Raw genomic sequence first — 16,682 nt, forward strand, 5'->3', positions numbered from 1 at the left:
TCACTATATAGCTTCAGAATTGTTCTTTTTGACTATAAAGCAAGGAATTTCACAGGGGATTAAATGCCCAAATATTGGTCTTTGATCTGCAGGACTTAATATCAGCTCAAACACAGTGGATGAATGCTCATTGACACTGGCGCTACATTTCAAATGACAGAATCTATCCGAGGGTTTTAGTCAAAATTGTCATTATACCCTCATGCCATTACACAGTATATCCACTGCTATCTGTCATGAATGACATTCCTTGCAAATATTTTTAAAAGACTTGCATTTATACAGTGCCTTTCATGAACACAGGACATCCCAAATCGCTTTGCAGACAATGAAGTACTTTGGAAGTGTAGTCACTGTTGTAATATAAAAATAACCCAAGCAGCACGTATCATATAAACTAACAGTTGGTTGGATTAATAGAGATTGTATCACAACCTGAAGTTTCCAATTCCACTGTTATGCTATTTATCAGACAGAAATGGTATTGGAAGTTAAGATGTAAATAGTGCTGTAATCATACTCCATGTGAGCTGGATGTGTGGACTTGTCAATGGTTGAACTAATGGTGGAGGGTTGCTCCGTTCTGTCACACTACCCCACCCCTGCCACTAGATGTCACGGCCAACCTGTGTTAAGTGCACCAGTGATGGGGACTCAGTACAACTGTAATACCCAACACTGTATCACTGACCAGCTCATCACAGGGAAAGGTTTTTATTATGCTGAGCCACATGCTGAAGATAGTGGCTTTCCTGTTCTCCAAGCACTGGGGTTTTCAGCCTTATGAAAAAAAGACCTTGCCCTTTCATAGCCTCAGGACGTCCCAAAGTGCTGAGAGTATTTTTGAAGTCACTGTTGTAATGTAGAAAACACGGCAGCCAATTTGCCCATAGCAAGTTCCCACCAACAGAAATGACCAAACCATCTGTTTTAGGCGTAGGTTAATCGCCACTGTTGGTAATAGAATTGACAATCTAGCAATAATCTAATCTAAATAAAAAGAAATGATAATTTTTTTAAAAATGAAAGCACTCCTGCATTCTCATCTGGGACAGGCCAAGGGCACTGCCCACCTGCACACGGAAACCCAATTTCCCAGCCAACAGACAATGTGTTATGTGAAATGGTTACTGTACACAGTTAATGCACAGAAGATCATGATCCTACCCATGTGAGCAGAAGAATTACTAGGAACATGAAAAGGCCATTAGGACCAGCTATCATAAAAACATAAGAACAGAAGAATTAGGAACAGGAGTAGGCCATCTAGCCCCTCGAGCCTGCTCCGCCATTCAACAAGATCATGGCTGATCTGGCCGTGGACTCAGCTCCACTTACCCGCCCGCTCCCCGTAACCCTTAATTCCCTTATTGGTTAAAAATCTATCTATGACTTGAATACATTCAATGAGCTAGCCTCAACTGCTTCCTTGGGCAGAGAATTCCACAGATTCACAACCCTCTGGGAGAAGAAATTGCTTCTCAACTCGGTTTTAAATTGGCTCCCCTGTATCTTGAGGCTGTGCCCCCTAGTTCTAGTCTCCCTGACCAGTGGAAATAGCCTCTCTGCCTCTATCTTGTCTATCCCTTTCATTATTTTAAATGTTTCTCTAAGATCACCCCTCATCCTTCTGAACTCCAACGAGTAAAGACCCAGTCTACTCAATCTATCATCATAAGGTAACACCCTCATCTCCAGAATCAGCCTAGTGAATCGTCTCTGTACCCCCTCCAAAGCCAGTATATCCTTCCTTAAGTAAGGTGATCAAAACTGCACGCAGTACTCCAGGTGCGGCCTCACCAATACCCTATACAGTTGCAGAAGGACCTCCCTGCTTTTGTACTCCATCCCTCTCGCAATGAAGGCCAACATTCCATTCACCTTCCTGATTACCTGCTGCACCTGCAAACTAACTTTTTGGGATTCATGCACAAGGATCTAAAAGAGTTTCATGCACAAGGACCCCCAGGTCCCTCTGCACCGCAGCATGTTGTAATTTCTCCCTATTCAAATAATATTCCCTTTTACTGTTTTTTTCCCCCAAGGTGGATGACCTCACATTTTCCAACATTGTATTCCATCTGCCAAATCTTAGCCCATTCGCTTAACCTATCTAAATCTCTTTGCAGCCTCTCTGTGTCCTCTACACAACCCGCTTTCCCACGAATCTTTGTGTCATCTGCAAATTTTGTTACACTACACTCTGTCCCCTCTTCCAAGTCATCAATGTATATTGTAAACAGTTTGGTCCCAGCACCGATCCCTGTGGCACACCACTAACCACCGATTTCCAACCCGAAAAGGACCCATTTATCCCGACTCTCTGCTTTCTGTTAGCCAGCCAATTCTCTATCCATGCTGATACATTTCCTCTGACTCCGCATACCTTTATCTTCTGCAATAACCTTTTGTGTGGCACCTTATCGAATGCCTTTTGGAAATCTAAATACACCGCATCCATCGGTACACCTCTATCCACCATGCTCGTTATATCCTCAAAGAATTCCAGTAAATTAGTTAAACATGATTTCCCTTTCATGAATCCATGTTGCGTCTGCTTGATTGCACTATTCCAACCAGATGTCCCGCTATTTCTTCCTTAATGGTAGCTTCAAGCATTTTCCCCACTACAGATGTTAAACTAACCGGCCTATAGTTACCTGCCTTTTGTCTGCCCCCTTTTTTAAACAGAGGCGTTACATTAGCTGCTTTCCAATCCGCTGGTACCTCCCCAGAGTCCAGAGAATTTTGGTAGATTATAACGAATGCATTTGCTATAACTTCCGCCATCTCTTTTAATACCCTGGGATGCATTTCATCCGGACCAGAGGACTTGTCTACCTTGAGTCCCATTAGCCTATCCAGCACTACCCCCATAGTGATAGTGATTATCTCAAGGTCCTCCCTTCCCACATTCCCGTGACCAGCAATTTTTGGCATGGTTTTTGTGTCTTCCACTGTGAAGACCGAAGCAAAATAATTGTTTACGGTCTCAGCCATTTCCACATTTCCCATTATTAAATCCCCCTTCTCATCTTCTAAGGGACCAACATTTATTTTAGTCACTCTTTTCCGTTTTATATATCGATAAAAGCTTTTACTATCTGTTTTTATGTTTTGCACAAGTTTACTTTCGTAATCTATCTTTCCTTTCTTTATTGCTTTCTTAGTCATTCTTTGCTGTCGTTTAAAATTCTCCCAATCTTCTAGTTTCCCACTAACCTTGGCCACCTTATACACATTGGTTTTTAATTTGATACTCTCCCTTATTTCCTTGGTTATCCACGGCTGCTTATCCCTTCTCTTACCGCCCTTCTTTTTCACTGGAATATATTTTTGTTCAGCACTATGAAAGAGTTCCTTAAAATTCCTCCACTGTTCCTCAATTGTGCCACCGTTTAGTCTGTGTTTCCAGTCTACTTTAGCCAACTCTGCCCTCATCCCACTGTAGTCCCCTTTGTTTAAGCATAGTATGCTCATTTGAGACACTACTTCCTCACCCTCAATCTGTATTACAAATTCAACCATACTGTGATCACTCATTCCGAGAGGATCTTTCATTTGGAGATCGTTTATTATTCCTGTCTCATTACACAGGACCAGATCTAAGATAGCTTGCTCCCTTGTAGGTTCTGTAACATACTGTTCAAAGAAACAATCCCGTATGCATTCTATGAATTCCTCCTCCAGGCTACCCCGTGCGATTTGATTTGACCAATCGATATGTAGGTTAAAATCCCCCATGATTACTGCCGTTCCTTTTTCACATGCCTCCATTATTTCCTTGATTATTGCCCGCCCCACCGTGAAGTTATTATTTGGGGGCCTATAAACTACGCCCACCAGTGACTTTTTCCCCTTACTATCTCCAATCTCCACCCACAATGATTCGACACTTTGTTCATTAGAGCCAATATCGTCTCTCACAACTGCCCTGATATCATCCTTTATTAACAAAGCTACCCCACTTCCTTTCCCTTCTTGTCTATCTTTCCGAATTGTCAGATACCCCTGTATGTTTAATTCCCAGTCTTGGCCACCCTGCAACCACGTTTCTGTACTGGCCACCAAATCATACCCATTTGTAATGATTTGTGCCGTCAAGTCATTTACTTTATTTCGAATGCTGCGTGCGTTTAGGTAGAGTGTTTTAATACTAATTTTTAAACCATGATTTTTAGTTTTGGCCCCTCCTGCAGCCCCTTTATATTCATACATATTGTCCCTTCCTATCACCTTGTGGTTTACACTTACCCCAGTGCTACTCTGCTCTGTTGCCTCCTGCCTTTTGCATTCTTTCTTGGGGTCCTGTTCATCTGAGCTCTCACCCACTCTAACTAGCTCAGAGCCCTCTCCTGGGTTCCGAATACTCCTTGCATTGAGGCACCGAGCTTTCATGCTTGCCTTTTTATTACACTTTGACCATTTAGAATTTTGCTGTACAGTGGCTCTTTTTGTTTTTTGCCTTGGGTTTCTCTGCCCTCCACTGTTACTCATTTCCTTTCTGTCTTTTGCTTTTGTCTCCATTTTGTTTCCCTCTGTCTCCCTGCATTGGTTCCCATCCCCCTGCCATATTAGTTTAACTCCTCCCCAACAGCACTAGCAAACACTCTCCCTAGGACATTGGTTCCGGTCCTGCCCAGGTGCAGACCATCCGGTTTGTACTGGTCCCACCTCCCCCAGAACCGGTTCCAATGCCCCAGGAATTTGAATCCCTCCCTGCTGCACCACTGCTCAAGCCACGTGTTCATCTGAGCTATCCTGCGATTCCTACTCTGACTAGCTCGTGGCACTGGTAGCAATCCTGAGATTACTACTTTTGAGGTTCTACGTTTTAATTTAGCTCCGAGCTCCTTAAATTCGTCTCGTAGGACCTCATCCCTTTTTTTTACCTAAATCGTTGGTATCAATGTGCACCACGACAACTGGCTGTTCACCCTCCCTTTTCAGAATGTCCTGCACCCGCTCCGAGACATCCTTGACCCTTGCACCAGGGAGGCAACATACCATCCTGGAGTCTCGGTTGCGGCCGCAGAAACCATTGACTCCCCTATTACTATCGCTCTCCCACTCTTTTTCCTGCCCTCCTGTGCAGCAGAGCCAGCCATGGTGCCATGAACTTGGCTGCTGCTGCCCTCCCCTGATGAGTCATCGCCCTCAACAGTACTCAAAGCGGTGTATCTGTTTTGCAGGGGGATGACCGCAGGGGACCCCTGCAATACCTTCCTTGCACTGCTGCCCTAGGTTCATTTCATGTTTCATCCATATCTAACCACGATGTCTCAAACCACTCCCCCCCACCTTCTCCCCCACCTCCCCCTCTCTCCAGGAAGACATCCAGGTGCCTTTGAACCTACTTATACTGCCTGTTTCAATGTCCCACCCTCTTTATTTATTCCACATCCTATTAAAACAAAGTTCCGCCCAACCTCCCTTCATATTCCCAATTCATTTGTCGCTCGTGTCCCCGGGATTTGGACCATTCACCACAGTGAACGATTCTCTGCATCAACTGTGACAATTTCCCCGTATAATCTCCAAAACTTCACTGAGGTCACCTCTTTTACAGAGCAAACAAACCAGATGTCCCGAACCTTTCCTCAGAATTTAATTCCTGATGCCCGGATTCAGCATTTGAGTGCTCTCACCTGTCCGCCCAATGTACAGGAGGGGGGCGGATGGACAGATGTTCTCCGACGTATCTGTGGTCAGTGTGGTCTGCTTCTCTCCAGTCTTGGGGTCCACTACAAACCATAGGTCCTGTTTCTTACCTGGTGCAAGAAAACGAACACCTCACATACGTTAAAACTTACAACTGGGCATTCGAGTGTCAAAATGAAAAGATATATATATAAAAAAAAAAATCTGCCTCATTTTAAAACACCTTCTGTGAAAAGAACAGAGAATTTGAAAAAAGAATCAGGCAGAATTATTAATTAAAATAAACCTCAGTGGTGCCCGTTCACAGTAAGACACGATGTAGTGATGCAGTAAACCAATCGGTCTGCTGCTGCTGCTGAGATAACAGGGCCACAAATGACTCTTTTGAAACACAGAAACATAGAAAATAGTTGCAGGAGTAGGCCATTCGGCCCTTTGAGCCTGCACCACCATTCAATATGATCATGCAACTTCAGTACCCCATTCCTGCATTCTCTCCATTCCAACTTTCAATATAAGTCTAGTCGATCCAGTCTTTCTTCATATGTCAGTCGTGCCATCCTGGGAATCAGTCTGGTGAACCTTCACTGCACTCCCTCAATAGCAAGAGTGTCCTTCCTCAGATTAGGAGACCAAAACTACACAATATTCAAGGTGTGGCCCACCAAGGCCTTGTACAACTGCAGTAAGACCTTCCTGTTTCTATACTCAAATCCTCTCGCTATGAAAGCCAACATGCCATTTGCCTTCTTCACTGCCTGCTGTACCTGCATTCCAACTTTCAATGACAGATGTACCATGACACCCAGGTCTCGTTGCACCTCCCCTTTTCCTAATCTGTCACCATTCAAATAATATTTTGCCTTCCTATTTTTGCCACCAAAGTGGATAACCTCACATTTATCTACATTATATTGCATCTGGCATGTATTTGCCCACTCACCTAACCTGTCCAAGTCACCCTGCAGCCTCTTAGCGTCCTCCTCACAGCTCACACCGTCACCCAGCTTAGTGTCATCTGCAAACTTGGAGACATTACATGCAATTCCTTTGTCTAAATCATTAATGTATATTGTAAATAGCTGGGGTCCCAACACTGAACCTTGTGGTATCTCACTAGTCACTGCCTGCCATTCTGAAAAGGACCCATTTATCCCGACTCTCTGCTTCCTGTCTGCCAACCAGTTCTCTATCCACGTCAGTACATTACCCCCAATACCATGTGCTTTGATTTTGCACACCAATCTCTTGTGTGGGACCTTGTCAAAAGCCTTTTGAAAGTCCAAATACACCACATCCACTGGTTCTCCCTTGTCAACTCTACTAGTTACATCCTCAAAAAATTCTAGAAGATTTATCAAGCATGATTTCCCTTTCATAAATCCATGCTGACTTGGACCGATCCTGTCACTGCTTTCCAAATAGTCAATGCAACTGTACAATTTAAAAAATATATATTATTGCCCATAAAGGAATAGATATGTGAAATAGACGAGCATTGAAAAGAGCTAATGTTATGCCAACATCTTTAACAGGAGCTGGGTAAATATGTGATTAATACAGGGTCAAAGGATAAGTGCACACAAAGATGGCCAGTGACGCCCGGGACATGAAGGTTCCTGTGCTCTCGGGACCACGGAGGTGCCACCTGTGGAATGTAACTGGTCAGGGCTGAATAAGGTAGACTGTAATGTTAGGCTGAGATCTTGGCGTCTTACTATCAGTGCCAGCTTGGAACCACACAGACTGTTTACCGCTTACCTGCGGTTATTCACCAGTTTCTGGAGATTGAATAAGTTGGCTGGAGTTCCCGACAGTGTAAACTGTCTGTTTGAATGGATGGGCAGGGTGGGCCGTTTCTCATCTTGTATTTTTCCTCCTGGCCTTGTTTGGTCCCATACTTAGAATTCTCTTGAACTCTGATATAAATCTACTGTGGGGTACGCACACAGGCACAAGCACTCACACAGACAAAAGTGCACACACACACAGGCATCAATACACATGCGCGTGCACAAACACAGTTACAAGTACATATACAAAGGCACAAGTGTGCGCAAACGCACAGGAATGAACGCAAGCACAAACACAGGCACTGTAATAATGAAGCCTTTCTGATCTCATTTGAAAGAACAGGCAAGCAGAAGTAGCACAGCATGCTGCTCCAACGCTCTGTGCCACTGTGTGATAGGACTCGAGAAGTACCACCAACACTGCCTCCACAAAATTCTGCAAATCCACTGGCAGGACAGACGTACCAACATCAGCGTCCTCTCTCAGACCAACATCCCCAGCATCAATGCATTGACCACACTCAATCAGCTCCGATGGGCGGGCCATGTAGTCCGCATGCCTGCCACAAAACTCCCGAAACAGGCACTACTCCAAGCTCCGTCATGGCAAGCGGGCCCCAGGAGGGCAGAGAAAATGCTTCAAAGACACCCTCATAGCCTCCCCACCGACTCTCGGGAACCCCTGGCCCATGACCGCTCGAAGTGGAGAAGAGGTATCCGGGAAGGCGCCGAACACTTTGTCTCTTCGTCAGGAGCACGTGGAAGCCAAGTACAAACAGTGGAAGGAGCGTACGACAAGCCAAGCACCCCACCCAACCGTCCCTTCAACCACCACCTGCCCCCACCTGTGACCGAGTCTGTGGATCTCACATCAGCCACCTCAGAACTCATGTTAGTGTGGAAGCAAGTCATCCTCGAATCCGAGGGACTGCCCAAGGCTGGGTATTCTGCGGTTCAGACATGTAGTTATCTATAAAGTGAGTCCCTGAGCTTGGCTGTGGTGTGACGGGAAGGGATAGCGAATGGAGAACAGATGCTGGAGAGAAACACTGGAAACATCGCACCATCAGCGTCCTGCCGTGCACCTCATGGTGCGAGGTAAGGAGCAGCACTGCTGGAGACAGGAGCACTCGGCCTCGAAGTTAGCAACTGGTGCGATGTGTAACCTGAGAAGCTTCATCTGGGAGGGGGAACTTTACACTTGTAACATTGCTTTACTATAAGCAGAGAAATGTAAAGAGATAAAGAGATAGTTAAAAAAAAAATCTTTACCTGTGTACAATATTCCATCAGAGCTCCGACACGGAGAGGAATGAACCAACTCAGGGATGGTGAAAGGGAGTTTCTGAAATAAGAAGCAATAGTATTTGACAGTAAGCAGAGAGGCCGAACTGGCTTTCAGACAATGCCCTTCAATGACCTGGTTTTTAAGCTTTAAGTTGCTGCATTATTTAGAAAGTGTGACGACAATATGCATTGTTTAAAGGGCAGATTTTGGATATAATTAGGAAATATATGCCACCTGTTTGGTTGTCATTCACTAAAACTAGGCTGCCTGTGGATGCCTTAAAACCTCGGCGTGGTGCTACCCTTCAGCCAGCTTCCATAGCTGTCTACTCAGTGTCACTCTTACACCCTGTCCCTTCTCATGCTCAGTCCCAACACAAGCTGTAGGCTTACACCTGGTATTTTTCCTAGCTGGGACGTATTGCACCACCTTCCAAAAGTACCTATCTACAGCCATGTTGTACACATCTACCACAATAATCTTCTCATTGTAACATACTGTTACTGCACATGGGTCATTCCTTCTCATGATCTCAGTATTGATCACTCTGTCCTCCAAACTCTAAACATTTTCCTTGCAGAGTGGATTACAGAAGCGCCCAGCCTTTGTTTCTGCAACGTCCTTAATGTCCATCCCTTAATGTCAGTCCCATTTTGAATGGTGGCTATACTCATCTGAGGTCCTGGATAAATGTTAGCTTCTCCATGCAGATTAATTTGTCTCACAGATAGACTTGCATTGCTGCAGCAAGTGCAGGCAATGACCATCTCCAACAAGCGAGAGTCTAACCACCTCCCCTTGATATTCAACGGCATCATCATCGCCGAATCCCCCACCATCAACATCCTGGGGGGGGTCACCATTGATCAGAAAATTAACTGGACCAGCCACATAAATACTGTGGCCACAACAACAGGTCAGAGGCTGGGTATTCTGCGACGAGTGTCTCACCTCCTGACTCCCCAAAGCCTTTCCACCATCTACAAGGCACAAGTCAGGAGTGTGAAGGAATACTCTCCACTTGCCTGGATGAATACAGTTCCAACAACACTCAAAAAGCTCGACACCATCCAGGACAGAGCAACCCGCTTGATTGGCACCTCATCTAATGTATTCAACTTGCGCTCCCTCCACCACCGGCGCACCGTGGCTGCAGTGTGTACCATCTATAAGATGCAAATGCAGCAACTCGCCAAGGCTTCTTCGGCAGCACCTCCCAAACCCGCGACCTCTACCACCGAGAAGGACGAGGGCAGCAGGTGCATGGGAACACCATCACCTGCAAGTTCCCCTCCGAGTCACACACCATCCTGACCTGGAAATATATTGTCGTTCCTTCATCGTCGCTGGGTCGAAATCCTGGAACTCCCTCCCTAACAGCACTGTGGGAGCACCTTCACCACACGGACTGCAGCGGTTCAAGAAGGCGGCTCACCACCACCTTCAAAAGGGCAATTAGAGATGGGCAATAAATGCTGGTCGTGCCAGTGACGCCAACATCCCATAAAAAAGCACTCTTTCCCTAGCCGATGGTGTGACACTCGGACACATGTGCACATGCTCCTTGGCCTGAGCTCTAGGAATAACGCTGCTGTCCTCTCTCACTGCCAGGAAACACTGTACACCACAAGGGTGTTAAAATACACTGAAGCAGTATTGTAATAACTATATCACAACTTCAAGACCTGTTATCGACTGTGTGACAGAAGAGAAAAAGACAATGATATAAATTGTACTGCACTTTACACTGAAATCTAAAACAATACACACGTGATACACTAATAAGTATCAGATTTTATATAAGCTCTCAAAAAAAATCTGTATTACTTGAAAATACAATTCTGATTTCCTCTGGGTAGTTTCTCACCCTCTGTATTTTGAAGAAAGCACGGTTTAAGATTTGCATTTCACTGGTTACTAAATGAATCACCAAAAATACCCGAAGGCAGCAATGAATATACAGCACTAAACTGTTCTTCCACCAATCACCTTTCATTCCAGCCATTTTGGTTTTGTACTTTCACCTCTTTGATTGGGCACATAATGCTCGTCAATGAACATTCTCCTATCTCTATTCTGCAGCATGTGAGTCATCATCAATACTAGCTGAGAAATTACAGGCCCCATTACTAGAAATGCCCTAATCTGTCTTCAAAATTCTTAAATTGTCCTCAACAAACACCTCAAAATTGACCACAATGTGATTAGATTGTTGTCACGATTCTAAAACCCCCTTAAAATCACTCACAAATTACTTCAATGCTCCCATCAACTCGAAGCAGCCTTTTATTAAACTTCCTCCAATTTACAAAATGGCGTTGGTACCACCAGGTTAAGGCCAGGTGAGTGCAGCTTTTCTTGATCATCTTTTTGGGCGAGCGATCATTTGGGCGGTATATGGGCGAAATGCAGAAATTAGCGCGCGGCAATAATCTGGGCGCTGTTGTGGGCGGTACGTTCCATTATAAACAGTCTTCTGGGCGGTGCACAAGTGATGACGTCAGATTTTATTTTTTAAAATGGGCGGGCGGTTCAGCTCATTCCTGGCAGTGATTGTATGCCGAGAGTTCCGCTGGCGATAAATGGCCACTAATCGGGCGGTAGTTTCCATTTATAACCAAATATGGGCGGTAAGCAGAATCTCAGTGTTTATATGGGCGCTAAATGGGCGGATATATGCTGAAAGTCCAACCCTAAAGCTGGAAATAAAAGCAAGACAACTACCATCGGTGTTACTGTACATTAACAAACAACCACGTGAAGTTTGAACTTTTCTTACAATCAAAAGGTTGGAACAGCTTTTTAAAAATGATCTTGTGGATATAGTACAGACAGCAGAGGAGAGAACACTGTTGGTGCTGTAGCTGAATGATACATTCAGGATTGAAACTCACCTTCGGGGTGAAAAAATGTTCTGCAACTTACCATGAGCCCATCTTTAGATGTCCCTCCCATGACATAGAGGCTGCCGTCATTTGGATCGGGAAGAAATGCTGGCCTACAATCAGAACAGAAAGCAGGCATCAAACATACACCACGTTACAGAAGGACAGACTGACTGAACGAGTAACACAAACCAGTGAGCAAAAAGCAAGAACTGCATTGTGTTATGTGTGTAATGTACCTATGAATGACTCCATGAGACAATGTGTTGTACTCAAACTGTAGTCACCTTGGTCCTTTATTCGTAACTCCAGAGTGAGGCACAAGCATGGTGAGCAGCATTTTATACTGGGCCCTGCACACCTATGCAGGTGACCCTCAGGTCTCCCACCGCAGCGCCCTCTGATGGACAGCCTCTGCCACAGGAGCAGAAAAACCCCGGTCTCCACCAGTTGCACCCTCTCGTGGTGCCAGCATAGTATATACACAGTGTAAACCTTATTGATAGTACATCAGGTAACAAGTCTCCAGCTTATGCAACTATATAGTGACTACAAAGAGAGTATATCTATAGTCTGCATATACAACACATTTAATTTGGGCTTAAATGACATTCATGAACCATCAGCAACCCTCCCAGGATTTCTAAGACGATTTGAATCCCTCGCTGGAACTACCAACCTGCAAGTCATTCCCCTTTTCCCCAGCAATCTCTTCTATATTTTTATACCATCACAAGCACAGACTGAATGACCTGTTTCGGTGCTGTAACATCCTATGGTTCCACTGTTCTTCTGTGGCACTGCAACCAGTGAACTGGCACACACACCGGTTTGAAAAGTGGGTGCGCAAAATACAAGTGCGAAGTCTCGGAGGCTCAATATTTATTTCGAGAAACCACACTGGCAAACGTGATTGATCTGCTGATGGGCAGTGCTCAGCACATCAAAATTAGATGAATGCTTCTATGACCTGACTGTTCAAAGGGACTACAGCACTACATCAGACAGGCACGCACTGAACCTGTGCTACTTATTGGCTGGGAGACAAAGTTTCAAAGATTGAAAGATTGCAAGTACACAAGAGGCCATTCAGGAACAACTGGAATTGAATATTATACAACTGAGGGCAGAAAGCACGTGAGCAAAAATCAATACCGAGGGGCACTCAAAAGTTAGTTTTAGGCCAGGAAACATGGGAAAAGCCTGTAGCGACAGTCTCACATTTGGGAGAGGGGCAAAAACTCACACGACAGGGCAAATAGTAGATTATGAACTGAGAAAATCACACATGTGCATGACATAGAAAGGCCACGCACACACAGTGCCCCTAAAAACATCGCAACGGTCTAAGGGACAAGAGGAGGAGCTCCAGGAACAGAGCTGAGACTGTGAGAAAGCCGGGGGGGGGGGGGGTGCTAATGAGGGTAGGGAGTCCAAAGAAGACTCCTGAAGAAATACTGGGACAGGAGGGAATAGATCGAGGGATCAGTGTTTGTAATATGAGCAGTCCCTAAATTGGCAGGAGGACAGGGAATTAATAGAGCGGGAATGGAAAACTGCCAGTGTCCAAAGGCTGTCTGATATATTTTTGAGGTATGTGATTGGTCCCTTTGTTTGTGAATGGGGATTTTGTGCTAGTAAAGTGCACAGTGTGGTTGAGTGTGTGAAATTTGAATCATTCGGCATGCCTCTATGAAAACAATGAACAATTCCCCACACCCTACAGTTACATGCCAGGCACAAAAGTTTTAATCATATAGAAAGTCAATAATTAGATGACGTCAGACCGTAACACTTCAGGCCTAAATTCTGCAGAAATTTTCAGAGTGCAAATAATAATTTCTTGAAGTAACTTACTCGCCTAGGTAGACTGGAACCTGAATGATTGGATCTGAAAAACAAATTACAGACAACATTCAGTGCCGTTTGAGAAAATTAACAGTGCTAAATACCAACCGTGTAACGGTGTAAACACCCACCCTGTAACAGTGTAAATATCCACCCTGTAACGGTGGTAAACACAACAACACCAACTTGTATTTATATAGCACCTTTAATGTAGTAAAACGTCCCAGGGTGCTTCACAGCGGTGTAATAAGACAAAACAAATAAATCTGACACCGAGCCACATAAAAATAAATTACGGCTTGGTCAAAGAGGAAGGTTTTAAGGAGTGTCCTGAAGGAGGAAAGAGAGCTAGAGAGGCAGAGAGGTTTAGATAGGGAGTTCCAGTTGGGGCCTAGACAACAGAAGGCACGACCAACAATGGTTGAGTGATTATAATCAGGGATACTAAAGAAGGCAGAATTAGAGGAGCGCAGACATCTCGGGGGATTGTGAGGCTGGAGGAGATTACAGAGATAGGGAGGGGCGAGGGCCATGGAGGGATTTGTAAACAAGGATGAGAATTTTGAAATTGAGGCGTTGCTTAACCAGGAACCAATGTAGGTCAGCGAGCACAGGGGTGATGGGTGAGTGGTACTTGGTGCGAGTTAGGACATGGGCAGCAGTATTTTGGATGACCTCAAATTTATGTAGAGTAGAACGTGGGAGGCCAGCAAGGAGTGCATTAGAGTAGTCAAGTCTAGAGGTAACAAAGGCATGGACGAGGGTTTCAGCAGCAGATGAGCTGAGGCAGGGGCAGAGACAGGCGATGATACGGAGGTGAAAATAAGCGGTTTTAGTTAGGCCGTGGATATGTGGCCAGAAACTAATTTCAGGGTTAAGTATGACGCCTAGGTTGCGAACAGTCTGGTTCAGCTTCAGATAGACTCTACGGAGAGGGATGGAGTCGGTAGCTAGGAAATGCAGTTTGTAGCAGGGACCAAAGACAGTGGCTTCGGTCTTACCAATATTTAATTGGAGAAAATTTCTGCTCATCCAGTACTGGATGTCGGACAAGCAGTCTGACAATTTAGAGACCATGGAGAGGCCAAGAGAAGTAGCAGAGAGGTAGAGCTGTGTGTCATCTTCGTACATGTGGAAACTGAAGCTGTGTGTGGATGATGTCACCAAGGGGCAACATGTAGATGAGAAATAGGAGGGGGCCAAGGATAGATCCTTGGGGGAGACCAGAGGTAACGATGTGGTAGTGGGAAGAGAAGCCATTGCAGGAGATTTTCTGGCTACGATTAGATAGATAAGAATGGAACCAGGCGTGTGCAGTCCCACCCAGCTGGAAGGATAGAGGCAGGACGAGGAAGACGAGGAGGACGAGGAGGGATAGTTTACCTCTGTCACAGTCACAAACACGAACCCTGTAACAGTGCTGGTCCTGTAATTAGAGATCATCTAACTATATAAACCATGGTTAGCCTATCTATCACTACAGTTTGCTTCTTTCTGTAGAGACTTTTGGCGGGGGTGGGTGGAGATTAGATTGTTTTTGTCATAGTGTTTCTGGTGTCATTTCAGCACACCTCATGCTAGTCCTCAGCCAAGCTACAGCAACTGACATGGAAGGAAGCTCTGCGTTTTACTTAGTCTCTAATGTGCCTGCTTTCAAGGGTATATTTCCTCACATCTGCTTACAGCCTTCTTCACTCGCTCCGTGAGATTGGGTGGGGAAATTATGGGTGCAAGAGAATCCATGTATTCTCGCTGCAGAAAGGGCCAGAGCATCTGCTTCTTGTTTAGTTTTTTGATTGAGAATATTTTGCAGTCAAAGATCACGAGTTTCTTGGTCCTTGCAACAGCTGGGAGGTTATTTACAGCCAGCGAGGAAATCAACATGCCACACTAGACCCTGAGTGAAACCCACAGCACCTTCCCTAACACCAGCTTCCTCGGTAGTGTTACCACAAAGTGCGATTAATCCGATTTCTTGCAGCAGCCGTTAGACTCTGGCGGATGATCTAGGCTGACAGTAAGCAGAGTAAAGCCAGCTGTTAGCCACCTTTGAGTTTGTGTTGGCCCAGACCCAGACGGTGCAATCTGTACTACAGATTCCAGCGCTTTTGAACAGAGAAAAGCCAGTGCTAGATGTCATCATCATAGGCGGTCCCTTGTATCGAGGATGACTTGCTTCCACGCCAAAAAAGGATGAGTTCACAGATGTTTCAATGAAAGACCAGAACTACATCTTGAAGGGTGGTAGATGCCTGTGTGTGGATTTTTTTAACGTGTGGTGGCCGTTGCACACCAGCCACCACACGGGCTTGACAGAGCTAGGTCTTGGTCCAGTGGCAAGGACGACTGGAGACCAGCTCTGCTGCATAGATCTAGTGCACACACAATCACAGTGTGGGCTGGCCCGTGCTGCCCCTGGGCCCTCGCTTCTTCTGGGCCCTAACTCAGACCTCTCCTGGGCCTCGATCGCGTCGCTCCACGATCACTTGCTGCTCCTGCACCCCAACCTCGCTGCTCCTGCTGTACCTGCCCACGCTCCAATCACCGACCTGGACCTTGATGACGTCCAATCCAGATGCCCTCTTGGTTGCCGTTGCCATCCTGCACCAGCTCGCGCTGTACCTTGCAGTGGTATGCTCCACGCTGCTTGCCACTCCTTTTATGGTCCCGACCTGCCGCTGGTGTTCCCACGCAGGTCGGGGCCATAAAAGGAACGGAGCTGCAGCGGCTGGAGCAGCGTGGAGGCCCCGACCTGTGAGAGACCATCAGCGGCAGGTCGGGGCCATAAAAGGCGAACGGCAGCCTGGAACAGCGCTAGGTATACCATTCAGTCATGATTGTATTGAATGGCGGAGCAGGCTCGAGGGGCCATATAGCCTACTCCTGCTCCTAATTCTTATGTTCATTCCACAATACCAACCGTTCATTTTCTCCCTTTATACTGGTCCAACTCGAACTGTGGAAGAGCAGCCTCACTGCATCAGAGACACATTTCTATTTACCCAGAGTACCATCAGCTCTGAATTATGGACAGCTTTGTCCCATTGATGAGTCCAGCCATGAACTGGGCTGACAGTTCACCTCAAAGTTACTTCACTTGCAGCCCTGACATACTATGGGGGTCGATGACCTCAGGAGAAAAAGGTTTATCATCAATTAGCTACATCCCTGTTAAACTCAGTAAGTTACCTGCAACATGTTGGTGAT

At 45.6% G+C, this 16,682-nt stretch overlaps 1 protein-coding gene across 3 annotated transcripts in view; it reads right to left on the reverse strand.

Moving 5' to 3' along the window:
- ern2 (endoplasmic reticulum to nucleus signaling 2) overlaps positions 1-16,682 on the reverse strand; it is a 124,210-nt gene that overhangs the window by 52,626 nt on the left and 54,902 nt on the right. For all 3 annotated transcript variants that reach the window (XM_070901446.1, XM_070901447.1, XM_070901448.1), the window contains exons 3-6: positions 13,485-13,518; positions 11,668-11,740; positions 8,727-8,799; positions 5,649-5,771 (exon numbers count right to left, since the gene is read on the reverse strand). In XM_070901446.1, the coding sequence (XP_070757547.1) occupies positions 5,649-5,771; positions 8,727-8,799; positions 11,668-11,740; positions 13,485-13,518 (303 nt within the window). The remainder of the gene's footprint in view (positions 1-5,648; positions 5,772-8,726; positions 8,800-11,667; positions 11,741-13,484; positions 13,519-16,682) is intronic.

This window comes from Pristiophorus japonicus, chromosome 15 (assembly GCF_044704955.1).
Source record: "Pristiophorus japonicus isolate sPriJap1 chromosome 15, sPriJap1.hap1, whole genome shotgun sequence".
Classification (NCBI taxonomy): Eukaryota; Metazoa; Chordata; class Chondrichthyes; family Pristiophoridae; genus Pristiophorus; species Pristiophorus japonicus.